Consider the following 27,765-nt stretch of genomic DNA (forward strand, 5'->3'; position numbering starts at 1 on the left):
TCCTACAGACAGTTCCACCCTTGTCTACTTGAAGGAGGAGCTGATGGATGAGGAGTACTCGGTAGATGAGGCCACACCTGACTCAGGAGTGCTGCCCTATAATGACGATGAGAAGTCGCTGTCATGCACCGTGTAGTAAATTGTTCCACCACAGATCACATTTCCTCCTCCACCAGAAGGCGCACTCGGGGCTGAGGCCGTTCTCCTGCCACTACTGCCGGAAGAGCTTCATGAGGAAGGACCAATGCCTCATCCACCAGAGGACTCACACCGGGGAGAGGCCGTACTCCTGCTCCTACTGTGATAAGCGTTTCTTCCAGAGGTCACACGTGCCGGTTCATGAAAGGACCCACACCGGGGAGAGGCCCTTCGCCTGCGTCTTCTGTGGTAAGCGGTTTTCCCAGAAGGCCCGGCTGCAGATCCATGATAAGTACCACACCGACAACCAACGCTTCTCCTGCTCCTTCTGCGGGAAGTGCTTTCTGCAGCGGGAACAGTGTGAGGCGCACCAGAGGACCCACCTGGGGGAGAAGCCGTACCCATGCTGCTACTGCCACAAAGGCTTCAGCCAGAAGGCCCAGCTAGTCATCCATGAGAGGGTCCACACAGGGGAAAAGCCCATCTCCTGCCCTGACTGCGGCAAGTGCTTCTCTCAGAAGTCCAAACTCATCACCCACCAGAGGATTCACACGGGGGAGAAGCCATACGCCTGTGTGCAGTGCGACAAATGCTTCAACACTCAGACCAGCCTGGTACTGCACTGCCGGGGCCACACCGGGGAGAGGCCGTACCAGTGCACTGAGTGCAGCAAGTGCTTCACCCACAGGTCTGTCTACATCAAGCACCAACGGGTTCATACTGGAGAGAAGCCCTTCTCCTGCTCCATCTGCGGGAGGTGCTTTTCCCAGAAGTCCCCTTTGGTAACCCACCAGCGCACTCACACAGGGGAGAAGCCATATGCCTGCGGCGACTGTGGCAAGTGTTTCTCCCAGAAGGGGCACCTGGTGACGCATCAAAGGATCCACACCGGAGAAAAAACGTTTGTCTGTTCTGAGTGCGGCATCGGCTTCAACACACACTCCAGCCTCGTCTTTCACCTCCGCCTTCACACCGGCGAGAAACCTTTCCCCTGTGCAGACTGCGGCAAGAGCTACACCAACAAGTCACAGCTGGTCAAACACCAGAAGGTCCACTCAGGAGTGAAGCCATTCACCTGCTCGGAGTGCGGCAAGTCCTTCACCCAGAAGGCCGACTTCCTGGTCCACCAGCGGGTTCACACAGGAGAGAAGCCCTACCCATGCTTAGAATGTGGAAAACGATTCAGCATCCACCAGAACCTGGTCCTTCACCAGAGGATCCATACTGGCGAGAAACTCTACTCCTGTTCAGAATGTGGCAGAGGCTTCGCCCGCAAGGCCGACCTCATTGTTCACCAACGTATTCACACCGGTGAGAAACCATTCACCTGCACAGAGTGCGGCAAGAGCTTCAGCCTCCATCAGAACCTCATCCTCCATCAAAGAGTCCACACAGGGGAGAAACCCTTCCTCTGTTCCCAGTGCGGCAAGAGCTTCAGACAAAAGTGTACACTCAACCGCCACGTTCGGATCCACCAAGGACAGCAACGCTCTGCTAGGTGTAAAAAGTCATGATGGACAAACCACTTCCACTGAGCTTTCACCTTTCACCATCTCTGGAACCTCCCCAGATATTCTGTAGCCATACCTCTAACTGCCCGCTAGGTGTGTCAGTTTTTTTGTAGCCACTTTTCCTCACAAGTCATAGCTGAGCATGTCTAAGTCCAAAGTTCATGAGAGGCAATGGGTCTTCTCTCTTTTCCAGCTCTGTGGCTCCATGGGCAGATACCCAGTCCAGAAGGTTCTCTTTCATTACCAGGAAAGGTGAAGGTGGATTGATTTTCTGTTACTATGGAGATAACCACTCAGATGTGTTTAGAGGTTGGATCCAAAATTTCCCAAAAATGAATGACTCGGCTAGAAGTGGAGGCAGAAATATTGGCCATTGTAGTGTTTGTCGAGGTGCAGAGGATTGGTGGACTCCAGCAGTCGGATTGGCCAGTGTATGAAAAATCACCAAATCCGGGTGTGTGGAGCGTCTCTCAGCTAAGCTCTTCCACTGACTATCTTCTTTAGTTCTTCTGTGACTTTATCCTCCCACAATGCATCTCTTTCCTCACTCCTCTCATGGAGATGTTGAGGTTGTGTCTGCCATGTTGGCATTTCTACAAGTCCTGCTAACAAGGGAGGCAAAGCTCTATTGTAGGAGAAGCCCACCCAAAGTTGATATGTAAATGTCTCTTCTGTCGGGGTGGAGGTGACTCTGGTGCAGAAATATCAGCTCCGGGTTCTCAGGTCCACCATGGCCATCACAAGGGTCCTGAGCTCCATGTTGGATGTTTAGATTAAGGAGAAAGTGGTGGGAGTAGCAGGAACACCCCTGAGGTTGGCGAGGTCTATGGTGGCAGGAAGATCTTATTCCTTGAATGTGACTCCTCCCCTTCCATGTGACACCTTTGGTGATTGGCCTAGAGCGGTTTCAGCACTGTGTCACCTCCACAAGGTTCTCTCCCATCATTTTTGGTGGATGGATGGACTGCATGGGAAACCAATAAACATCCAATCCGGAGCAGACTTCCTGCGTGATTAGAACTGGCAGCAGGCGGTCTCGTAATTCTGGACTGATATTGACTCTTCCAGGATGGTGGAAATCTTCTGACCTCTATGATGGATATGTAGATGATGAGTATGAAGTTGTTAATAAATAGATGACATGATGATGATGATCTCTTCTGTCATTCAGGGATCTTTAGATGATACATTGTTACTGCTCCTCCTCATGATGTGATGTAAATAAAACACAAAATGAAGTCTGGAGATGAAAGGAGACATTTGTGGGGGTGATGGGGCCATAGACCATGAAAATGAAGGTTAGGGAGACATCTGTCCAAACCCTCTCCCTTCCCCCCGAACTTCCTCCCTCTTCATAGTCATCCAGGAATACCTACAGTACATTCTACCAGAAGCCGGAGATCTTCTACAGAGGTCCAACTCTACATCCCTCAGGCTGGCCTCAGATTTATTTAGTACAGTTTACATACAGTATGTTCCTATCAGTCCCCGTCCCAGAGGAGCTTACAATCTAAAGTCCCCATCCCATATACATACTAGGACCATATTACACAGGTACCAGTTCACCTCCCAGCATGTCTCTGGTGTGTGCCTTCATATGGACAACCCAGCGTTGGACTAGAAGGCCCATCATCACGACCTCTGAGGTGGCTGTGAACGGCTCGGCCTCACAATCTGATTGGTCTTTGATGGGTCTGTCAGGTACCCCAGTGTTTGCCGCGATCGCGCGCGAGTCTGCACATGCGCGGTGTGCCCGGCTGCATTAGCGTGCGAGCATTGGGACCAGGGCACCCGCAATTGCAGCGGCGCTCGCACATGCGCACTCGCGATTGCGGGCACCAGACTGGCACCAATCAGGGCGCCCTATTTAAAACAGGTTAGGACTGCATTGAATTGCCGTATGGTCTTACCTGTTTCCTGAGTTCCTGACCCTGATTTGCTGTCTGTCTCCTGCTCTGATCCCTGGCTTGTCTGACCATTCTCCTGCTTAACCCTGCACGTTCTGATCTCCTGTTAACGAACCCGGCTTGTGACCTGTTTATCCCTCTGCCTGCTGATTTTGTACTACGCCGCCACCACTGTTACCGACCCGGCCTGCCTGACGCTGCTCTTGTTACCTCCTCACATCAGACTCTCACCTGCTATACACCTCCAGCGGTGCTTCTACCACAGCTGGGTGAACGCAGGGGCCGCAACCCTGTCTCGGCCTGCTCCAAGTCCATCCCCACCATCAGGGGACCTGGTGAACAAGCAGGTCGGAGCTTAGATTCCGCACCTTGGGGGAGTCCGGTCTGTGGAGTGCTAGAGGCTACCACTGTAGGATCACTGACAGAACCATACGGCCATGTCAGAGTCTGGAGGAGGACCTTCACCCTGGGAAGAAATGTGCCAACATCTTGCGGCACTCACATGAGCGGTGAAGACCCTGGAAGAAGGATACAAGCACTTGGAGGGACAGGTTCAGAGCTTGGCCGCACCAGCATCCACAACATCGGGCACAGTGGGAATGCCTCCTGCCATGGGTTCAGCAGGATCTTCCACTGGAGCAGCATTTACCATTCCTCTGCCAGAACCAAGAGTACCGACCCCTGAGCGGTTCAATGGGAAGTTCAGGGCCTTCCAAAACTCCTGCCAGCTGTACTTTGACCTGCAACCCCAGACCTTCTCTTCTGAATCGGTGAAGGTGGGATTTGTTATATCCCCGTTGCAGGGTGAACCCCAGGGATGGGCTCATTGCCTGATGGAGGCCCACCACCCACATTTGAACACTGTAGCCACCTTCTTTAAGGCAATGGCACAGCTGTACGACGACCTGCATCAAGCTGCCTTGGCTGAGGCAGCCCTCTATTCCCTACAACAGGGACGCCGGGCTGCGGAGGACTATGCTGCTGAGTTCAGGCGCTGGAGTGGAGATACACAATGGAATGACGCAGCCTTACGCCACCAATTCCGGTTGGGACTGTCAGAACCGCTGAAGGACGAGTTGGCGAGAATAGGAGTCTCTGACTCCTTGGAGGGCCTAATAGATCACTGCATCCAAATCGATCGCCGACTGCAGGAAAGGAGACGGGAGGTCCAGCCAGGGGCAGAGAACCTCATGGATGCTGTCAAGAGTATCAGTCCTGCCAAGGGTCAGTGTTGACAATCGGAGCCCAGAGCCGTCAGAGGGAGCCGAGCCCATGCAACTCGGCTTGATGCGGCCTTCTCTTTCTACTGAGGAACGACAGAGGCGTTAGGCAAACAACCTGTGTCTGTACTGCGGAGCTGCGGGTCATATGGTGCGTTCCTTTCCGGAGAAATACTGTAAGTCCTCCTCTATTTCTTCTAATATATCTACTGTGTGCACAGGCAACCCCACTCACTTGGCTGTACCTGTGTCTTTTCAGCTCCCCAGAGGAAGCACACAGGTGACGGCTATTATTGACTCCGGGGCATGTAGCTGTTTTGTCGATCTCGGTTTCGCTACCCAGCATCAGATACCGTTACTCACCAAAGATCATGGGTTGAATATTTTCTTGCTGGATGGGTCTCAAATAAAATCAGGGATGGTAGATCGGGAGACCCCTCCTATACACACCACGGTGGAGGGACATCACCAGGAGCTCCTCCGTTTGGACGCCATCGCGTCTCCCCTATTTTCAGTTATTCTGGGGCTCCCCTGGATACGAGCTCACGACCCCCAAATTGACTGGAAGACCGGGTCAGTCCAGTTCCACTGACGATACTGTCAGGAACATTGTTTATCCAAGTTATCACTAGATACACCGGACCTATTAGCTGTAAGCCCTGATGCTGAGTTAGCCCAAATTGTGCCTGCGGCCTACCACCTATTCTTGGATGTGTTTAGTCCACGGGGGGCAGAGGTCCTTCCCCCACATCAGGCATATGATTGCCCCATTGATCTGCTTCCAGGCTCTGAAATCCCTTTCGGACGCATTTTCCCACTATCAGAACGGGAACTAGGGGCACTAAAAGAAAACATTGATGAGAGCTTTCGGAAGGGATTTATCCGTCCTTCCACATCACCGGCCAGGGCAGGGATTTCCTTTGTCGAGAAAAAGGACCGATCCCTGAGACCTTGTGTTGACTACAGGGACCTCAATAAGATTACAGTCAAAAACCGCTACCCCCTTCCTTTGGTCCCAGAGCTATTTCAGAGGTTGAAGACAGCATCTGTTCTGTTGGAGCATAGGGAGGTCTCTAGGCAGAGAGAGACAGTCCCAGAAAATAGACTGCCAGAATCAGAAGAAACCTCATATGTTACGCGAGCTGGCAGAACAATCAGAAAGCCGGCTCACCTCAAGGATTATATCTAATTTATAGCTATGTTCTACTTCACCATTTTGTGTTTTGGCCATCCCTTCAAGATGACAGTCGATAGGATCTGTAGAGTTTTATCTTCCGCTGTGCAGGTCTGTATTTGTTTCAGTCTGTCTTTTGAGACAGACAGATATTTACACATATTGATGCTTTCAATGTCTTTTTCTTCTTCATTTGTGATGGGTAAGTAAGCTCTGCTTAGGGCATCTGCAATCAGTAAATCCTTCCCTGGACAGTAACAAATGTTAAAATCATATTTCTGAAGCCTTAACAGCATACGCTGCAGTCTTTTTGGGGCATTCAGTAGTGGCTTCTTTGTAATACTTTCTAAAGGCTTGTGATCTGAATGCACCACCACTTGTCGACCGTAGGTGTACTGGTGAAATTTCTCTAACCCAAATACTACCGCTAGTAGTTCCTTCTCGATTTGAGCATATCCTTGCTCTGTTAGAGTTAACGCTCTGCTTGCATATGTGATTGGCTGTTTATCCTGCATTAGTGTGGCTCCAAGGCCGGTTTCTGAGGCATCACATTGTACTACCACTGCTTGATCTGGATCAAAATATTTTAGCGTTGCTGCATCTGCAATAGCATTTTTCACTGACTGAAAAGCAGTTTCATGGCTTTCTGTCCATTCCCAGAGTACGTCTTTGTGAGTTAGCTGTCTCAGTGGCTCACACATGTCTGATAAATGCTTGCAAAATTTGGAAAGATAATTCACCATGCCCAGGAATCGTTGTACTCCACGTATATCTGTAGGTGTCGGCATGTCCTGTATCACCCTCACCTTCTCTGGATCGACTTTAACACCATTTGAGGTAAGAAGATGTCCAATATATGGTACTTCTGTCATTTTTAGTTTGAATTTTTCCAGGTTCAGTTTGATTTGTTTTTTTCTACATCTGTCTAAGAATTGTATCATCTTTTTATCGTGATCCTTTGTTGCGGATTCTAGATCATCACCTTCCCCAACTATTAGTATATCGTCTGCTATTATTTTTACGCCAGACAGTCCTTCCAAAGCTTGCATCAATTTTTGTTGGAACACTTCTGGAGCTGGGCTTACTCCCATTGGCATTCTAAGCCACTTATAGCGTCCAAATGGGGAAGAAAATGCTGTTAATAAACTTGATTCTTTATCCAGTTCCACGTGCCAGAACCCATTTTTCACATCACATACCGAAAATATTTTAGCCTTTGATAGATCTGGTAGAATATCTTCTATTGTTGGCATTGGATAGTGATTTCTTTTAAGGGCCTTGTTCAGTGGCTTAGGATCAATGCATATTCTTAACTTGCCTGATGGTTTTTTCACTATCACCAAACTGCTTATCCAGTCTGTGCTTTCCTGTACTGGTGCTATCATACCTCTGCTGTGCAAATCCTGCAGTTCCTCTTTAAGCGGTTGCATTAAGGCTACAGGTACTCTTCTTGTAGGCAGTCTGGTAGGCTGTATTGTGTGATCAATTTCTAGTTTGTATTTACCTTCCAGGCACCCATCACCTTCAAATAAATCAGCATACTCTGTTTTTATGTGGTGAAAATCCAAAATGTATTCTGCCTTTTGTGTAGGATTTTGAGTATTGTCAGAAACTTCCAGAGCCATGATGTTATGGGACTGCACCTTTATTAAGTCCATAGCCTGAACTGCTTTAACTCCCAGCAAAGGAATGTGATCGTCCTCCTGCAACACAGTAAACTCCACTCTGTAGCTCTTTCTGTTACGTGGATTTCTTAATTTTAGCTTGCATGTTCCCATGGGTTTCAGAACACTTTTGTTGTACATGACCAGTACCTTATCAGTGGGCTCAATGGGAACCTGTTTGTTAAGCAGAGTAAATGGAATGACATTGCAACTTGCTCCACAATCCAGCTGAAATCTTATGAGCTGTTCATCCACCATAAATATGGCAAAGAGCTGCTTTGCATCATTGGCTACTGGCTGTTTGACTACATTGACGTTCTCTGTTGCAGACTGCAGCTGCAGCCATGTGATGCCCTCTGTGCTGTCCTCGTCTGTGTCCTGGGTCACTGTGTGGACTTGTCTGTACTGTTTGCTGGTTTTGAATCTGCACACAGCTGAAAAGTGGTTCATCTTGCCACAAGTCCTGCAGGACTCCCCATACGCTGGACATTTCTCTTTGTCTCTTTCATGTCTTTTGCCACAGTATTTACACTGGACTGAGCTCACAGGGAGCCTGGACCTTGCTCTGCCTTTCACAGATACTGCATGTACTGAGGCATCACTGGTGCCCTCCATCATCTTCAGCCTGTCTTTAGTCAGCTCTGCAGCCCTGCAGATTTGTATACATTTCTCCAAAGCCAGCTCTTCCTCCCTCAGTAATCTTTCTCTGAGGTGAGAGTCTCTGATGCCACACACTATCCTGTCTCGGATAAGGGAGTCCCTGATGTCCCCAAATCCACAGGTTGCAGCCAGTCTCCTCAGCTCTGTCACATATCTGTCCACACTGTCCCCAATCTCCTGATTCCTTGAGAAGAACTTGTATCTCTCCACCGTCTCATTCTTTTTGGGGTCACAGTGCTTATCAAATGCTTGCAGTATGTCTGTCAGTGCCATGCTGTCTGTGATCAGGGTCTCGGCTAGTTCTCTGCCTTTTTCCCCAATCAAGTAATAAAACAGCTTTACTTCCCTCTGCTCATCTCTGGGTGCCACTGTCAGGTCCACATACAGAGTAAACTCTTCCTTCCAGTGTCTCCATGTCTGTGAGAGATTGGAAGAAGTGACATCCAGTCTCTGAGGGGGTTTCAGGCCACTCTCCATAGTGCAGTCTGATAGGGACTCTGTACTTACAGTTGCTGATTCTCTGTACAGTTCCAGTGTCACACAATCTGTATTTGTAGACAGAAGACTTGCTATTCAGAGGTTCAGTGCCCAGCTGCCACCATGTTCTGTTAGTCGATCCTGCTCAGATGCTCACACACTGTAGTTAACAGGAGACATTTTATTAGGTGCTTCTAGCTGCCATTATACATGTGTCTGCCCTAGAACTACAACCAAAGAGAGGCAATAACACAGTTGTACCAGTATCTAAGTAGTGAGACCCCTAGAGGCCATACACAGCATATAATATATTGCTACAGCATCCATCTTTTTCAAACTGGACTTCAGGGGTGCCTATAACTTGGTTCGAATACGTGAGGGGGACGAGTGGAAAACGGCATTTCGCACTCGGTTCGGGCACTTTGAGTGTCTAGTTATGCTTTTCGGGTTATGTAATGCACCAGCCACCTTCCAGCACTTTGTCAATGACATTTTCAGGGACTTCCTTGACATTTTTATAATCATCTACTTGGACGATATCTCGATATTCTCTTCATCTTTGGAAGCCCATCTGGGTCATGTTAGGAGTGTGCTGGAACGTCTCCGTCAGCATGGTCTGTATGCTAAAGCCGAGAAATGCTGTTTTGAGCAAGAAAGCATCTCATTTCTTGGTCTAATTATCTCTATGGACCCACAAAAAATCTCGGCCATCCTGGAAATGCCTGCCCCCACGGATAAGTAGGAAGTTCAGAGATTTATTGGGTTTGCCAATTTTTATAGAAAATTTATTAAGAACTTTTCAGGCCTGCTAGCGCCCATTATCCAGCTCACCAACGTAGAAGTACGTTTCCAATGGACTCCAGCTGCACAGGCAGCTTTTGAGGCATTGAAAAAGCTGTTCACAACGGCTTTAATTCTGAGCCACCCTGATGCATCATTGCCCTATGTACTAGAGGTAGACACATCAGAAGTTTCTGTAGGAGCAGTGTTGTCACAGAGGGTAGGAGCCAAGGAGCTAATGCACCCAGTGGCTTTCTTTTCTAGGAAGCTCTCCCCTTCGGAAAGGAATTACGATATTGGGGATCGGGAATTACTGGCCATTAAGACAGCTCTGGAGGAATGGCGATATCTGCTAGAGGGGGCCCTACATCCTATTCTGGTCTATACTGACCACAAAAACCTTGAGTACTTGAAAACAGCTAAACGCCTCCGTCCACGCCAGGCCAGATGGGCACTGTTTTTTGCAAGGTTTAATCTCCACATAACTTATCGTCCTGGGTCAAAGAACACTAAGCCAGATGCTCTGTCCCGGATGTTTGAGAACCCTAGAGAGACACCTCAGCCAGACACCATCCTGCCAGCAGGTAGCTTCCTACTGCTTCAATCGGACCTGTGTGTAAATTGCAGGCTGCTTCCACCCGGGTTTCTGACCTGCCTGGAGTCTCCCTGCTGAACAAGGAGGGTCTTTTTTTGGATGGGGGAACAGATCGTGGTACCCCAGGAGGTCAAGTCCCTGGTGTTAGGTTACTGCCATGACCATCCCCTAGCAGGACACTTCGGGATACATAAGACTATAGATCTGGCACGACGCACATTTTGGTGGCCAAACATGGCCAAGGATTGTGAAGCGTACGTGAGATCTTGTCCCATCTGTAACAGGAATAAACCTACCAGAGACAAGGCCTGGGGCCTATTGAGACCTTTACCAATACATGACCTGCCTTGGAGTATGATCTCCTTAGATTTTATTGTAGAATTGCCACCCTCAAGAGACCACACCGTGATTAGAGATGAGCGAATCGAAGTAGGCGAAGTGGAATTCGAGTCGAATATTGGAAAATTTTCGATTCGCGCCGAATCCGAAAAATAGCCTACTTCGGACGCGCGAATCAAAATTTTTCCTAAAATGGCGGCGGACATGTGCGGCGACGGAGCGGGGATGTCTGGGAAGGCGCGCAGACAAGGCGCGCTGACCCATAATGCATTCCTTAATGACATGTGATCGCATTAGCCAATCAGCAGCCAGGCAGCCAGCACTGTGTAATGGTCGAGCTATAAATAGCGGCCATTTTAGAATTCTTCATTTGCCTCCAGTCATTCAAGAGAGGCAGACCGCTCTGTATTAGGGACAGAGTTAGGGCCACAGAAACGTTACTTGTGGACAGAGAAACGTTACTTAGGGACAGAGAAGCATTACTCAGGGACACAGAATTGTTAATGAGGGCCACAGAATCGTTACTTAGGGCCAAAGAAACGCAAGTTAGGGCCACAGAATTGTTACTCAGGGACAGACAGAATTGTTACTGAGTGCCAGAGAATTGTTACTTAGGGCCACAGAAACGTTAGTTAGGGCCACAGAATTGTTACTCAGGGACAGACACAGAATTGTTACTGAGGGCCACAGAACTGTTACTTAGGGCCACAGAAACGTTATTAGGGCCACAGAATTGTTACTCAGGGACAGACAGAATTGTTACTGAGTGCCAGAGAATTGTTACTTAGGGCCACAGAAACGTTAGTTAGGGCCACAGAATTGTTACTCAGGGACAGACACAGAATTGTTACTGAGGGCCACAGAACTGTTACTGAGGGCCACAGAAACGTTAGTTAGGGCCACAGAATTGTTACTCAGGGACAGACACAGAATTGTTACTGAGGGCCACAGAACTGTTACTTAGGGCCACAGAAACGTTAGTTAGGGCCACAGAATTGTTACTCAGGGACAGACACAGAATTGTTACTGAGGGCCACAGAATTGTTACTTAGGGCCACAGAATTGTTACTCAGGGACAGACAGAATTGTTACTGAGTGCCAGAGAATTGTTACTTAGGTCCACAGAAACGTTACTCAGGGACACAGAATTGTTACTGAGGGCCACAGAACTGTTACTGAGTGCCACAGAACCGTTACTTAGGGCCACAGAATTGTTACTCAGGGACAGACACAGAATTGTTACTCAGGGACACAGAATTGTTACTGAGGGCCACAGAACCGTTACTTAGGGCCACAGAAACGTTACTCAGGGACACAGAATTGTTACTGAGGGCCACATAACCGTTACTTAGGGCCACATAATTGTTACTCAGGGACAGACACAGAATTGTTACTGAGGGACACAGAATTGTTACTGAGGGCCACAACCGTTACTTAGGGCCACAGAATTGTTACTCAGGGACACAGAATTGTTACTGAGGGCCACAGAACCGTTACTTAGGGCCACAGAATTGTTACTCAGGGACACAGAATTGTTACTGAGGGCCACAGAACCGTTACTTAGGGCCACAGAATTGTTACTCAGGGACAGACACAGAATTGTTACTGAGGGACACAGAATTGTTACTGAGGGCCACAGAAACGTTAATCAGGGACACAGAATTGTTACTGACGGCCACAGAACCGTTACTTAGGGCCACATAAAAGTTAATCAGGGACACAGAATTGTTACTGAGGGCCACAGAACCGTTACTTAGGGCCACAGAATTGTTACTCAGGGACAGACACAGAATTGTTACTGAGGGACACAGAATTGTTACTGAGGGCCACAGAACCGTTACTTAGGGCCACAGAAACGTTAATCAGGGACACAGAATTGTTACTGAGGGCCACAGAACCGTTACTTAGGGCCACATAAACGTTAATCAGGGACACAGAATTGTTACTGAGGGCCACAGAACCGTTACTTAGGGCCACAAAATTGTTACTCACGAACAGATACATAATTGTTTCTTGAGGGACACAGAATTGTTACTGAGGGCCACAGAACCGTTACTTAGGGCCACAGAAACGTTAATCAGGGACACAGAATTGTTACTGAGGGCCACAGAACCGTTACTTAGGGCCACGTAAACGTTAATCAGGGACAGACACAGAATTGTTACTGAGGGACACAGAATTGTTACTGAGGGACACAGAATTGTTACTGAGGGCCACAGAACCGTTACTTAGGGCCACAGAATTGTTACTTAGGGACACAGAATTGTTACTGAGGGCCACAGAACCGTTACTTAGGGCCACAGAATTGTTACTTAGGGACACAGAATTGTTACTGAGGGCCACAGAACCGTTACTTAGGGCCACAGATTTGTTACTTAGGGACACAGAATTGTTACTGAGGGCCACAGAACTGTTACTTAGGGCCACAGAATTGTTACTCGGACAGACACAGAATTGTTACTCAGGGATACAGAATTGTTACTGAGAGCCACAGAACCGTTACTTAGGGCCACAGAATTGTTACTCAGGGACACAGAATTGTTACTGAGGGCCACAGAACTGTTACTTAGGGCCACAGAATTGTTACTCAGGGACACAGAATTGTTACTGAGGGCCACAGAACTGTTACTTAGGGCCACAGAAAGGTTACTCAGGGACACAGAATTGTTACTGAGGGCCACAGAACTGTTACTTAGGGCCACAGAATTGTTACTCGGACAGACACATAATTGTTACTCAGGGACACAGAATTGTTACTGAGGGCCACAGAACCGTTACTTAGGGCCACATAAACGTTAATCAGGGCCACAGAATTGTTACTGAGGGCCACAGAACCGTTACTTAGGGCCACGTAAACGTTAATCAGGGACAGACACAGAATTGTTACTGAGGGACACAGAATTGTTACTGAGGGACACAGAATTGTTACTGAGGGCCACAGAACCGTTACTTAGGGCCACAGAATTGTTACTCAGGGACACAGAATTGTTACTGAGGGCCACAGAACTGTTACTTAGGGCCACAGAATTGTTACTCAGGGACACAGAATTGTTACTGAGGGCCACAGAACTGTTACTTAGGGCCACAGAAAGGTTACTCAGGGACACAGAATTGTTACTCAGGGACACAGAATTGTTACTGAGGGCCACAGAACTGTTACTTAGGGCCACAGAATTGTTACTCGGACAGACACAGAATTGTTACTCAGGGACACAGAATTGTTACTGAGGGCCACAGAACCGTTACTTAGGGCCACATAAACGTTAATCAGGGACACAGAATTGTTACTGAGGGCCACAGAACCGTTACTTAGGGCCACATAATTGTTACTCAGGGACAGACACAGAATTGTTACTGAGGGACACAGAATTGTTACTGAGGGCCACAGAACCGTTACTTAGGGCCACAGAATTGTTACTCAGGGACAGACACAGAATTGTTACTCAGGGACACAGAATTGTTACTCAGGGACACAGAATCGTTGAATTAAAGAGTATGTCAGACAACATGCAGAGGAGTGGCAGAGGAGGCAATGTTTTAGGAGCGAGCAGACGTGGCAGCAGAGGAAGGGGTCGAGGCAGCACTATTCGCAGCCAGAGGCCAGTGCTCCCGGTGTCATCCAGCGGTCGTGTCTCCACCGACAACCCTGCCGTCGTCGATTGGTTGGCTCGGTCGTCTTCCTCTTCCCAGGTCACCTCTGACACCTACAGCCAACGGTCGGTGGGTACGTCAGACACAACCGTTAGTTGGCATGGCCCGGGACCAAGCCCACTGAAATCACGTGTCCTCTACCTGCCCCTGTCCTTTGGTGTTCCCTCACCAAGCGAAGTATCGCATGCTGTGGGCTCAGCCCCACTGTACAGTGAGGAAGAGCTAACAGAGGGCGGTCAGGAATGGGGGGAGACATCCGCCTTTTCAGCAGCCAGGCGAAGAAGTAGTGGCGAGGAGAGTGGCTCGGTAGCCGGTCTAGAGACAGGTCTGTCTCCTGACCCAGACGCAGCCGAGGGGGCTAGTAGTGAGGCGGAGACCCTACTTGAGGATGAGGAGGTTGATCGCACTTGGCACCCTCGTCGTCATCAGGCAATTTCTTCCGCATCATCAGGAGAAGAGGGTGGCAGCTTGGCAGCGAGCAAAACAGTCGGTGGGTTGCCCAGGAGACAGCAGCAGGGTCGCAGCAGTGTCAGTGGAGCCAAACGGCCACGGAGTAGAGCACCAGCTCCACTGCAGCCTACCACCACTGCCAGTAGTGGTGCCGGTGTGCACGGAGGAAGCAGCAGTCAGCCAGTGAGGAGTATCGGGGGCAAAGTTTCCTACTCGGCGGTGTGGCAATTTTTTGTCAAGCCGCCCGAGGAAGTAAACGTAGCCGTATGTCGACTATGTGGCCAGAAAGTCAAGCGTGGCCAGGGGGCCCATGTTGGGACTACAGCGTTGCGGCAGCATATGCAGCGTCGCCATTTGGTGGCCTGGGAAAACCGTGATAAAGATACGGCGGTTCTGCCCGCCCCAGCCCCCGCTCCATCACCCGCTCCATTACTTGCTCCGTCACCTGACGTCAATCGCCCTCCATCAGCCAGTCAAGGCTCCAACACCTCTGCTGAGGGGAGTTGTCGCTCGTTGGCATCTTCCGCTCGTTCAGATGCTCCTTCTCCTGCTACTCCTCTTCACGGATTCCGTCAGCAGTCTTTCTTGGAATCTGTTTCCAAGAGACAACAGTTTGCGAGCACGCACCCGACGGTGCAAAAGCTGAACGTCCTCCTGTCCAAGTTGCTGGTGCTGCAGTCCCTCCCTTTCCAAGTGGTGGACTCAGCACCTTTCCGAGAAATGATGGCTTGTGCCGCGCCGCGGTGGAGAGTGCCAAGCCGTCATTTCTTCGCCAAAAAGGCAGTGCCAGCCCTGCATTCACATGTAGAAGAGATGGTGGGCCAGTCTTTGAGCATGTCGGTCTCTGCCAAAGTGCACGGCAGCGCCGACGTGTGGAGCTGTAACTACGGTCAGGGACAGTACATGTCATTTACGGCCCACTGGGTGAACGTGGTGCCGTCACAGCCGCACCAGCAACTTGGACAGGTCACGCCGCTTTTGCCTCCACGTTTGCACGTCCTTGGTCCGGCAAAGATGTCCGCCTCTACCACCTCTTCTTCCGCCGTGTCCTCAGCCGCCACCCCCGTGCCAAGTCCCATTACTCGACCGGCATATCACATGTGCAGGGCGCAACGGTGTCACGCTGTGCTGCACCTGGTATGCCTTGGCGAACGTAGTCACACAGGGGAGGAACTTCTCAGTGTAATGAACAGAGAAATCGACAGATGGCTGTCTCCGCGCAAACTCAAAATCGGAACCATGTTGACCGACAACGGAAAGAACATGTTGTCTGCTCTGCGTCAAGGAAGGTTGTGCCATGCGCCATGCATGGCTCACGTGTTCAATCTGGTTGTCAAGCGGTTCCTAAAATCCACCATCCCACTGCAAGACATCCTTAAAATGTCACGTAAACTTTGCATGCATTTCAGCCATTCCTACACCGCAAAGCACACCCTCCTTGAGCTGCAGCGGCAGAACGGAATTGCACAGCATCGCCTGATCTGCGACGTTGCAACAAGGTGGAATTCAACCCTACACATGTTAGACCGCCTTTACGAACAGCGAAAGGCCATCACCGATTTCCTGATGTTACAAGCGGATAAAGGTACTCCCCTGTGTAACTTTGATGTCAGCCATTGGCAGCTCATGCGTGACACCTGTCGCTTGCTCAGGCCCTTTGAGGAGGCCACGCTATTCGTGAGTCGGCAGGACTATGGGATGAACGACGTCATTCCTCTGTTGCACGTCCTGGAACAAATGCTGTTAACAATGGCTGGTCAGGGTGCGGTAGACGTGGCGCACAGATCTCAACGCCACATGACCCCTGTGGGGGCAGGACAGGAAGAAGAGGAGGAGGTAGAGGAGGACATTTGTGCTCAGGAATTATTGAGTGAAATGGGTGGTTTTTCCACTCAGCGGACAGGAGTGGAGGAGCAGGAGCATCTGGTAGAGGAGGAGGAGGAGGAGGAGACAGAGGACCCAGACGCACCGTGGCAGTATGCTGTGGAGATGGAGGCAGGGAGTCCCTCGCATTCCTTGGCACAAATGGCCCATAGCATGCTCGGTTGCTTGCGTAGTGACAGCCGAATAATAACCATCAGACAGAGGGATGACTTTTGGCTGTCCACCTTGTTGGACCCTCGCTACCGTTCAAAAATGGTGGCCTTTTTCACACCTGCTGAGAGGGAGGCCAAAATAACGTACTATAAAAACCACCTATGTAGTCAGTTGGTCTCTGCCTTTGTGCGCCAACGTCCATCCTCAGACACTGTGGGCCCTGTGCGCTCGCGTTCCGCTGCCATGGCAGCAGGGGAGGGGTTGGGTGGTAGGAGCAGTGGCAGCTCCACCAGCAGCAGCTGCCTCAGTCTGCAGTCGATGATGAGTAGCTTTCTTCACCAGCGCAGTGAGGAAACTACTAACCAGCCGCAGCAGCAGCATCAGGTGGACCTGGAGCAGGAGCTCAAACAACAGGCTTGGGCCTACTTGGACAGCACCCTGCCAACCGAGGTAGACAATCCCCTTGACTATTGGGCAATGAAACTTGACCTTTGGCCCCAACTAGCTGAATTTGCCCTTGAAAGGCTGTCATGCCCGGCCAGTAGCGTGGCATCGGAGCGCGTGTTTAGTGCGGCAGGAGGTATTGTAACTCCGCGGAGGACACGACTGTCCACCCAAAGTGTGGAGAGACTCACGTTTGTGAAAATGAATCAGGCGTGGATTAGTCTGGATTTCAAACCACCAGTTCCTGACACAACTGACTAAATCCGCCATGAATCATGCCTCAAACATGTGCCACTTTCAGGTCTCCTCACACACTGCTGGTGTGTTGAATTTTTTGACATAGGGTGCTGGCAGATTACGGGCCTCCTATAGCTGCTGCCAGGCCCCTAATCTGCCATAGGCCCCTATATACCGCCTCCTCATGCTGCTGCCAGGTCCAGAGTCTCTCATGGGTCCCTGTACGGCCTCCCATTGCTGCTGTCTCCATCGCCACACTCTGCCATGTGCCACTTTTAGGTCTCCTCACACACTGCTGGTGTGTTGAATTTTTTGACATAGGGTGCTGGCAGATTACGGGCCTCCTATAGCTGCTGCCAGGCCCCTAATCTGCCATAGGCCCCTATATACCGCCTCCTCATGCTGCTGCCAGGTCCAGAGTCTCTCATGGGTCCCTGTACGGCCTCCCATTGCTGCTGTCTCCATCGCCACACTCTGCCATGTGCCACTTTCAGGTCTCCTCACACTGCTGGTGTGTTGAATTTTTTGACATAGGGTGCTGGCAGATTACGGGCCTCCCATAGCTGCTGCCAGGCCCCTAATCTGCCATAGGCTCCTATATACCGCCTCCTCATGCTGCTGCCAGGTCCAGAGTCTCTCATGGGTCCCTGTACGGCCTCCCATTGCTGCTGTCTCCATCGCCACACTCTGCCATGTGCCACTTTCAGGTCTCCTCACACTGCTGGTGTGTTGAATTTTTTGACATAGGGTGCTGGCAGATTACGGGCCTCCCATAGCTGCTGCCAGGCCCCTAATCTGCCATAGGCCCCTATATACCGCCTCCTCATGCTGCTGCCAGGTCCAGAGTCTCTCATGGGTCCCTGTACGGCCTCCCATTGCTGCTGTCTCCATCGCCACACTCTGCCATGTGCCACTTTCAGGTCTACTCACACTGCTGGTGTGTTGAATTTTTTGACAAAGGGTGCTGGCAGATTACGGGCCTCCCATAGCTGCTGCCAGGCCCCTAATCTGCCATAGGCCCCTATATACCGCCTCCTCATGCTGCTGCCAGGTCCAGAGTCTCTCATGGGTCCCTGTACGGCCTCCCATTGCTGCTGTCTCCATCGCCACACTCTGCCATGTGCCACTTTCAGGTCTCCTCACACTGCTGGTGTGTTGAATTTTTTGACATAGGGTGCTGGCAGATTACGGGCCTCCCATAGCTGCTGCCAGGCCCCTAATCTGCCATAGGCCCCTATATACTGCCTCCTCATGCTGCTGCCAGGTCCAGAGTCTCTCATGGGTCCCTGTACGGCCTCCCATTGCTGCTGTCTCCATCGCCACACTCTGCCATGTGCCACTTTCAGGTCTCCTCACACTGCTGGTGTGTTGAATTTTTTGACATAGGGTGCTGGCAGATTACGGGCCTCCCATAGCTGCTGCCAGGCCCCTAATCTGCCATAGGCCCCTATATACCGCCTCCTCATGCTGCTGCCAGGTCCAGAGTCTCTCATGGGTCCCTGTACGGCCTCCCATTGCTGCTGTCTCCATTGCCACACTCTGCCATGTGCCACTTTCAGGTCTCCTCACACTGCTGGTGTGTTGAATTTTTTGACATAGGGTGCTGGCAGATTACGGGCCTCCCATAGCTGCTGCCAGGCCCCTAATCTGCCATAGGCCCCTATATACCGCCTCCTCATGCTGCTGCCAGGTCCAGAGTCTCTCATGGGTCCCTGTACGGCCTCCCATTGCTGCTGTCTCCATCGCCACACTCTGCCATGTGCCACTTTCAGGTCTCCTCACACTGCTGGTGTGTTGAATTTTTTGACATAGGGTGCTGGCAGATTACGGGCCTCCCATAGCTGCTGCCAGGCCCCTAATCTGCCATAGGCCCCTATATACCGCCTCCTCATGCTGCTGCCAGGTCCAGAGTCTCTCATGGGTCCCTGTACGGCCTCCCATTGCTGCTGTCTCCATCGCCACACTCTGCCATGTGCCACTTTCAGGTCTCCTCACACTGCTGGTGTGTTGAATTTTTTGACATAGGGTGCTGGCAGATTACGGGCCTCCTATAGCTGCTGCCAGGCCCCTAATCTGCCATAGGCCCCTATATACCGCCTCCTCATGCTGCTGCCAGGTCCAGAGTCTCTCATGGGTCCCTGTACGGCCTCCCATTGCTGCTGTCTCCATCGCCACACTCTGCCATGTGCCACTTTCAGGTCTACTCACACTGCTGGTGTGTTGAATTTTTTGACATAGGGTGCTGGCAGATTACGGGCCTCCCATAGCTGCTGCCAGGCCCCTAATCTGCCATAGGCCCCTATATACCGCCTCCTCATGCTGCTGCCAGGTCCAGAGTCTCTCATGGGTCCCTGTACGGCCTCCCATTGCTGCTGTCTCCATCGCCACACTCTGCCATGTGCCACTTTCAGGTCTCCTCACACTGCTGGTGTGTTGAATTTTTTGACATAGGGTGCTGGCAGATTACGGGCCTCCCATAGCTGCTGCCAGGCCCCTAATCTGCCATAGGCCCCTATATACCGCCTCCTCATGCTGCTGCCAGGTCCAGAGTCTCTCATGGGTCCCTGTACGGCCTCCCATTGCTGCTGTCTCCATCGCCACACTCTGCCATGTGCCACTTTCAGGTCTCCTCACACTGCTGGTGTGTTGAATTTTTTGACATAGGGTGCTGGCAGATTACGGGCCTCCCATAGCTGCTGCCAGGCCCCTAATCTGCCATGGGCCCCTATATACCGCCTCCTCATGCTGCTGCCAAGTCCAGAGTCTGTCATGGGTCCCTGTACGGCCTCCCATTGCTGCTGTCTCCATCGCCACACTCTGCCATGTGCCACTTTCAGGTCTCCTCACACTGCTGGTGTGTTGAATTTTTTGACATAGGGTGCTGGCAGATTACGGGCCTCCTATAGCTGCTGCCAGGCCCCTAATCTGCCATAGGCCCCTATATACCGCCTCCTCATGCTGCTGCCAGGTCCAGAGTCTCTCATGGGTCCCTGTACGGCCTCCCATTGCTGCTGTCTCCATCGCCACACTCTGCCATGTGCCACTTTCAGGTCTCCTCACACTGCTGGTGTGTTGAATTTTTTGACATAGGGTGCTGGCAGATTACGGGCCTCCTATAGCTGCTGCCAGGCCCCTAATCTGCCATAGGCCCCTATATACCGCCACCTCATGCTGCTGCCAGGTCCAGAGTCTCTCATGGGTCCCTGTACGGCCTCCCATTGCTGCTGTCTCCATTGCCACACTCTGCCATGTGCCACTTTCAGGTCTCCTCACACTGCTGGTGTGTTGAATTTTTTGACATAGGGTACTGGCAGATTACGGGCCTCCCATAGCTGCTGCCAGGCCCCTAATCTGCCATAGGCCCCTATATACCGCCTCCTCATGCTGCTGCCAGGTCCAGAGTCTCTCATGGGTCCCTGTACGGCCTCCCATTGCTGCTGTCTCCATCGCCACACTCTGCCATGTGCCACTTTCAGGTCTCCTCACACTGCTGGTGTGTTGAATTTTTTGACATAGGGTGCTGGCAGATTACGGGCCTCCCATAGCTGCTGCCAGGCCCCTAATCTGCCATGGGCCCCTATATACCGCCTCCTCATGCTGCTGCCAAGTCCAGAGTCTGTCATGGGTCCCTGTACGGCCTCCCATTGCTGCTGTCTATATCGCCACACTCTGCCATGTGCCACTTTCAGGTCTCCTCACACTGCTGGTGTGTTGAATTTTTTGACATAGGGTGCTGGCAGATTACGGGCCTCCCATAGCTGCTGCCAGGCCCCTAATCTGCCATAGGCCCCTATATACCGCCTCCTCATGCTGCTGCCAGGTCCAGAGTCTCTCATGGGTCCCTGTACGGCCTCCCATTGCTGCTGTCTCCATCGCCACACTCTGCCATGTGCCACTTTCAGGTCTCCTCACACTGCTGGTGTGTTGAATTTTTTGACATAGGGTGCTGGCAGATTACGGGCCTCCTATAGCTGCTGCCAGGCCCCTAATCTGCCATAGGCCCCTATATACCGCCTCCTCATGCTGCTGCCAGGTCCAGAGTCTCTCATGGGTCCCTGTACGGCCTCCCATTGCTGCTGTCTCCATCGCCACACTCTGCCATGTGCCACTTTCAGGTCTCCTCACACTGCTGGTGTGTTGAATTTTTTGACATAGGGTGCTGGCAGATTACGGGCCTCCCATAGCTGCTGCCAGGCCCCTAATCTGCCATAGGCCCCTATATACCGCCTCCTCATGCTGCTGCCAGGTCCAGAGTCTCTCATGGGTCCCTGTACGGCCTCCCATTGCTGCTGTCTCCATCGCCACACTCTGCCATGTGCCACTTTCAGGTCTCCTCACACTGCTGGTGTGTTGAATTTTTTGACATAGGGTGCTGGCAGATTACGGGCCTCCCATAGCTGCTGCCAGGCCCCTAATCTGCCATGGGCCCCTATACCGACTCCTCATGCTGTGACGTTGCAACAAGGTGGAATTCAACCCTACATATGTTAGACCGCCTTTACGAACAGCAAAAGGCCATCACAGATTTCCTGATGTTAAAAGCGGATAAAGGTACTCCCTGTGTAACTTAGATGTCAGCCATTGGCAGCTCATGCGTGACACCTGCGCTTGCTCAGGCCCTTTGAGGAGGCCACGCTATTCGTGAGTCGGCAGGACTATGGGATGAACGACGTCATTCCTCTGTTGCACGTCCTGGAACAAATGCTGTTAACAATGGCTGGTCAGGGTGCGGTAGACGTGGCGCACAGATCTCAACGCCACATGACCCCTGTGGGGGCAGGACAGGAAGAAGAGGAGGAGGTAGAGGAGGACATTGGTGCTCAGGAATTATTGAGTGAAATGGGTGGTTTTTCCACTCAGCGGACAGGAGTGGAGGAGCAGGAGCATCTGGTAGAGGAGGAGGAAGAGGAGACAGAGGACCCAGACGCACCGTGGCAGTATGCTGTGGAGATGGAGGCAGGGAGTCCCTCGCATTCCTTGGCACAAATGGCCCATAGCATGCTCGCTTGCTTGCGTAGCGACAGCCGAATAATAACCATCAGACAGAGGGATGACTTTTGGCTGTCCACCTTGTTGGACCCTCGCTACCGTTCAAAAATGGTGGCCTTTTTCACACCTGCTGAGAGGGAGGCCAAAATAACGTACTATAAAAACCACCTATGTAGTCAGCTGGTCTCTGCCTGTCTGCGCCAACGTCCATCCTCAGACACTGTGGGCCCTGTGCGCTCGCGTTCCGCTGCCATGGCAGCAGGGGAGGGGTGGGGTGGTAGGAGCAGTGGCAGCTCCACCAGCAGCGGCTGCCTCAGTCTGCAGTCGATGATGAGTAGCTTTCTTCACCAGCGCAGTGAGGAAACTACTAACCAGCCGCAGCAGCATCAGGTGGACCTGGAGCAGGACCTCAAACAACAGGCTCGGGCCTACTTGGACAGCACCCTGCCAACCGAGGTAGACAATCCCCTTGACTACTGGGCAACGAAACTTGACCTTTGGCCCCAACTAGCTGAATTTGCCCTTGAAAGGCTGTCATGCCCGGCCAGTAGCGTGGCATCGGAGCGCGTGTTTAGTGCGGCAGGAGGTATTGTAACTCCGCGGAGGACACGACTGTCCACCCAAAGTGTGGAGAGACTCACGTTTGTGAAAATGAATCAGGCGTGGATTAGTCTGGATTTCAAACCACCAGTTCCTGACACAACTGACTAAATCCGCCATGAATCATGCCCCAAACATGTGCCACTTTCAGGTCTCCTCACACTGCTGGTGTGTTCCATTTTTTGTCATAGGGTGCTGGCAGATTACGGGCCTCCCATAGCTGCTGCCAGGCCCCTAATCTGCCATGGGCCCCTATACCGCCTCCTCATGCTGCTGCCAAGTCCAGAGTCTCTCATGGGTCCCTGTACGGCCTCCCATTGCTGCTGTCTCCATCGCCACACTCTGCCATGTGCCACTTTCAGGTCTCCTCACACTGCTGGTGTGTTGAATTTTTTGTCATAGGGTGCTGGCAGATTACGGGCCTCCCATAGCTGCTGCCAGGCCCCTAATCTGCCATGGGCCCCTATACCGCCTCCTCATGCTGCTGCCAGGTCCAGAGTCTCTCATGGGTCCCTGTACGGCCTCCCATTGCTGCTGTCTCCATCGCCACACTCTGCCATGTGCCACTTTCAGGTCTCCTCACACTGCTGGTGTGTTCCATTTTTTGTCATAGGGTGCTGGCAGATTACGGGCCTCCCATAGCTGCTGCCAGGCCCCTAATCTGCCATGGGCCCCTATACCGCCTCCTCATGCTGCTGCCAGGTCCAGAGTCTCTCATGGGTCCCTGTACGGCCTCCCATTGCTGCTGTCTCCATCGCCACACTCTGCCATGTGCCACTTTCAGGTCTCCTCACACTGCTGGTGTGTTCCATTTTTTGTCATAGGGTGCTGGCAGATTACGGGCCTCCCATAGCTGCTGCCAGGCCCCTAATCTGCCATGGGCCCCCGTACCGACTCCTCATGCTGCTGCCAGGCCCGTAATCTGTCATGGGCCCCTGTTGTCGCTTGTTGGCATATTCCGCTCGTTCAGATGCTCCTTCTCCTGCTACTCCTCTTCACGGATTCCGTCAGCAGTCTTTCTTGGAATCCGTTTCCAAGAGACAACAGTTTGCGGCACGCACCCGACGGTGCAGAAGCTGAACGTCCTCCTGTCCAAGTTGCTGCTGCCAGGCTCGTAATCTGTCATGCGCCCCTGTACCGCCTCCTCATGCTGCTGCCAGGTCCAGAGTGTGTCATGGGCCCCCGTACCGACTCCTCATGCTGCTGCCAGGCCCGTAATCTGTCATGGGCCCCTGTACCGCCTCCCCATGCTGCTGCCAGGTCCAGAGTGTGTCATGGGTCCCTGTACGGCCTCCCATTGCTGCTGCCAGGCCCGTAATCTGCCATGGGCCCCCGTACCGACTCCTCATGCTGCTGCCAGGCCCGTAATCTGTCATGGGCCCCTGTACCGCCTCCTCATGCTGCTGCCAGGTCCAGAGTGTGTCATGGGTCCCTGTACAGCCTCCCATTGCTGCTGTCTCTATCGCCACACTCTGCCATGTGCCACTTTCAGGTCTCCTCACACTGCTGGTGGTTTCCATTTTTGTCATAGGGTGCTGTATGGCCTCCCATTGCTGCTGCCTCCACCGCCACACTGTGGCTCCACACTCTGGTTTTGGCCCCGTGACTGCCCAAATGAGTGAAGTGTGCGGTGATTCTAAGATCGACGGCACTCATCTGCATGTCATACTGACTGACAGTATTATTTCTCTTCCCCAGCAGACTCCAAGGGCATTTAAATTAAAGGTACAGTGTTCTGCACTAATATTAAGTCTCTCTGAAGCCTAGAAACACCCTTTTTTAAGTTAAATTCACAGCGAATATATTCGACTCGAATCGAAATTTTTCCACGAATTCGCCGAATCAGTCGAATCGAATTTTTGAATACTTCGCTCATCTCTAACCGTGATCTTTGTGGTAGTGGATCGCCTTTCTAAAATGGCCCATTTCCTTCCACTAGCCAAGACACCATCTGCCTCCGAAACAGCCCAAGTGTTCATTAAAGAGATTGTGAGGCTTCACGGAGTGCCAAGAGAGATTGTCTCGGACCGGGGAGTGCAATTTACATCCAGATTCTGGAAAGTGTTATGTGAAGGGCTGAAGATTAAGTTATCTTTCTCGTCAGCATATCACCCCCAGACGAACGGGCAGACAGAGCGAACCAATCAGATGCTCGAGCAATATCTGAGATGCTATACATCATTCCTGCAGGATGACTGGCTGACACTTCTACCAATGGCGGAATTTGCATATAACAAGGCAAATCATTCCGCCACCAACCAATCTCCATTCTTCTCCAATTATGGGTTCCACCCTACCTTCCTGCCAGACCTGGTTCCTGAGAACTCAGTCCCGGCAGCCCAGGACACCTTAGAATTCTTTACAACCAATAACAAGTTATTACAGGAAACAATGGCTAAGGCCCAAGAAGACAGTAAAAAGTTCTGTGACAGGAAGAGAAAGGGAGAATTGGTCATACACCCTGGGGATCGGGTTTGGTTGTCAACAGCCAACCTAAAACTGACATGCCCATCCAGAAAATTGGCACCCAAATTTGTGGGACCCTTCCAAGTAGAATGCAAGGTTAATGAAGTGGCATTTAAACTGGCTCTCCCCGAATCCCTCAAAATACATCCAGTTTTCCATGTATCGTTGTTAAAACCTGCAGTTCCAGATCCCTTTTTAGACCGCAGGTCTAGACCTCCAGAAGCCATAGATATCAACGGGGATGAAAATTTGGAGGTGGAGGCAATTTTGGATGGTAGGAAGAGGGGTGGTCATGTACAATATCTAATCAAGTGGAAAGGCTATGGGCCGGAGGAGAATTTGTGGGAACCTGCCCAGAATGTCCATGCCCCCAGATTAATGTGGGAATTCCTTCGTAACCAGCCCCAAAGGAGGAATCGGGTGGGCATCCAGAGGGTGCCTGTAAGGGGGGGGGCAATGTCAGGGACCCCAGTGTTTACCACGATCGTGCGCGAGTCTGCGCATGCGCAGTGTGCCCGGCCGCACTAGCGTGCGAACATTGGGACCAGGGTACCCGCGATTGCAGCTGCACTCGCGCATGCGCACTCGTGACCGCGAGCCTGGCACCAATCAGGGCACAGGGCGCCCTATTTAAAACAGGTTAGGACTGCATTGAATTGCCGTATGGTCTTACCTGTTTCCTGAGTTTCTGATTAGTAGATTGTCTTATTGCCGACCCTGCCTGACCCTGATTTGCTGTCTCCTGCTCTGATCCCTGGCTTGTCTGACCATTCTCCTGCTTAACCCTGCACGTTCTGATCTCCTGTTAACGAACCCGGCTTGTGACCTGTTTATCCCTCTGCCTGCTGATTTTGTACTACACCGCCACCACTGTTACTGACCCGGCCTGCCTGACGCTGCTCTTGTTACCTCCTCACATCAGACTCTCACCTGCTATACACCTCCAGCGGTGCTTCTACCACAGCTGGGTGAACCCAGGGGCCGCGACCTGGTCTCGGCCTGCTCCAAGTCCATCCCCACCATCAGGGGCCCTGGTGAACAAGCAGGTCGGCGCTTAGATTCCGTGCCTTGGGGGAGTCCGGTCTGTGGAGTGCTAGAGGCTGCCGCTGTAGGATACCTGATAGGGTCTCTGGAGGTGGTTGGTGAACCATGGAGGCCTCACCCATTCAGGGAGGGAGCACACACAAGGTAGATGGAGATCCTCTTTATGTTTGTGGCCCCGTCCAGCGCAGCAGAACACGTACACATAAACGTGTGTACCGCTCAAAATCCAAAATCGGGTCACCTTCCAAGAGGACCAGAAGTCAGAGAGGGGCTCATCCTACCCTGGAAAACACACAGGAAGAGACGCTGTGCACTGAATGTGGCAAGTATTTCACTGACAAGTCCATCTACATTAATCACTGGCGGGTTCACACTGGAGAGAAGCCCTTCTGCTCCAGCTGCGGGAGGTGCTTTTCCCAGAAATGCCCTCTGGTAACCCACCACACACCGGAGAAGCCATATGTGTGCAGCGACTGTTGAAAGAGCTTTTCCCAGAAGGGGCACCTGGTGATGCACCGAAAGATCCACACTGGAGAGAAGCCATTTGTCTGTTCTGTGTGTGGCATCGACTTCAAAACACACTCCAACCTCGTCTTCCACCCCCGCCTTCACACCGGCAAGAAGCCTTTCCCCTGTGCAGAGTGCGGCAAGAGCTACACCATAAAGTCGCACCTGGTCAAACACCAGAAGGTCCACTCAGAAGTGAAGCTGTTCACCTGCTCGGAGTGCAGCAAGTCCTTTACCCAGAAGGACGACTTTCTGGTCCACCTGCGGGTTCACACAGGAGAGAAGCCCAGCTATGCTCAGAGTGCGAGAAACGGTTCAGAATCCACCAAAACCTGGTCCACAGAGGACCAGAGGATCCACACTGGCGAGAAACTTTACTCCTGTTCAGAGTGTGGAAAAGACTTCGTCCGCAAGGCCAACTTAGATGTTCACCAGCGAGTTCACACAGGCGAAAAACCGTTTGCCTGCATGGAGTGCGGCAAGAGCTTCAGCCTCCAACAGAGTCTGGTCCTTCACCAGAGGATCCAAACTGGGGAGAAACACTACTCCTGTTCCGAGTGTGGCAAAGGCTTTGTCTGCAAGGCCAACCTAGATGTTCACCAACGCGTTCACACTGGTGAGAAACCTTTCACCAAGCTTCAGCCTCCATCATAACCTCATCCTGCACCGAGTCCACACAGGGGAGAAACCCTTCTTCTGTTCCCAGTGTGGCAAGAGCTTCAGATTCGTTCAGCACCTCATGCTTCACCAGAGGGTCCACATGGGAGAGAAACCCTTCTTCTGTTCCCAGTGTGGCAAGAGCTTCAGACTCGTTCAGCACCTCATTCTTCACCAGAGGGTTCACACAGGAGAGAAACCCTTCTTCTTTTCCCAGT

General features: G+C 51.7%; 1 protein-coding gene across 1 annotated transcript; it reads left to right on the forward strand.

Annotated features, from left to right (window-relative positions):
• Nucleotides 1-27,565, forward strand: LOC149455973 (uncharacterized). Its single transcript, XM_089685583.1, has 3 exons — nucleotides 1-1,582; nucleotides 26,869-27,073; nucleotides 27,242-27,565. Exons 1-3 carry the CDS (start codon nucleotides 66-68, stop codon nucleotides 27,542-27,544), a joined length of 2,025 nt encoding a protein of 674 aa, XP_089541709.1. The 5' UTR covers nucleotides 1-65; the 3' UTR covers nucleotides 27,545-27,565.
• The last annotated feature ends 200 nt before the right edge of the window (nucleotides 27,566-27,765 follow it).

This window comes from Staurois parvus, unplaced genomic scaffold (genome assembly GCF_062004578.1).
Source record: "Staurois parvus isolate SC_StPar_1 unplaced genomic scaffold, SC_StPar_1.0 ptg000380l, whole genome shotgun sequence".
Lineage (NCBI taxonomy): Eukaryota > Metazoa > Chordata > Amphibia > Anura > Ranidae > Staurois > Staurois parvus.

Bases quoted from the DNA above. Each gene is read 5' to 3' on its own strand.
- LOC149455973 (XM_089685583.1), top strand. From the start codon at position 66: ATGAGGCCACACCTGACTCAGGAGTGCTGCCCTATAATGACGATGAGA. The intron at 1,583-26,868 runs GTGTACACTCAA...CTGTTGAAAGAG, and splicing joins GGCAAGAGCTTCAGACAAAA to CTTTTCCCAGAAGGGGCACC. The intron at 27,074-27,241 runs GTCCACTCAGAA...ACAGAGGACCAG, and splicing joins ACCTGGTCAAACACCAGAAG to AGGATCCACACTGGCGAGAA.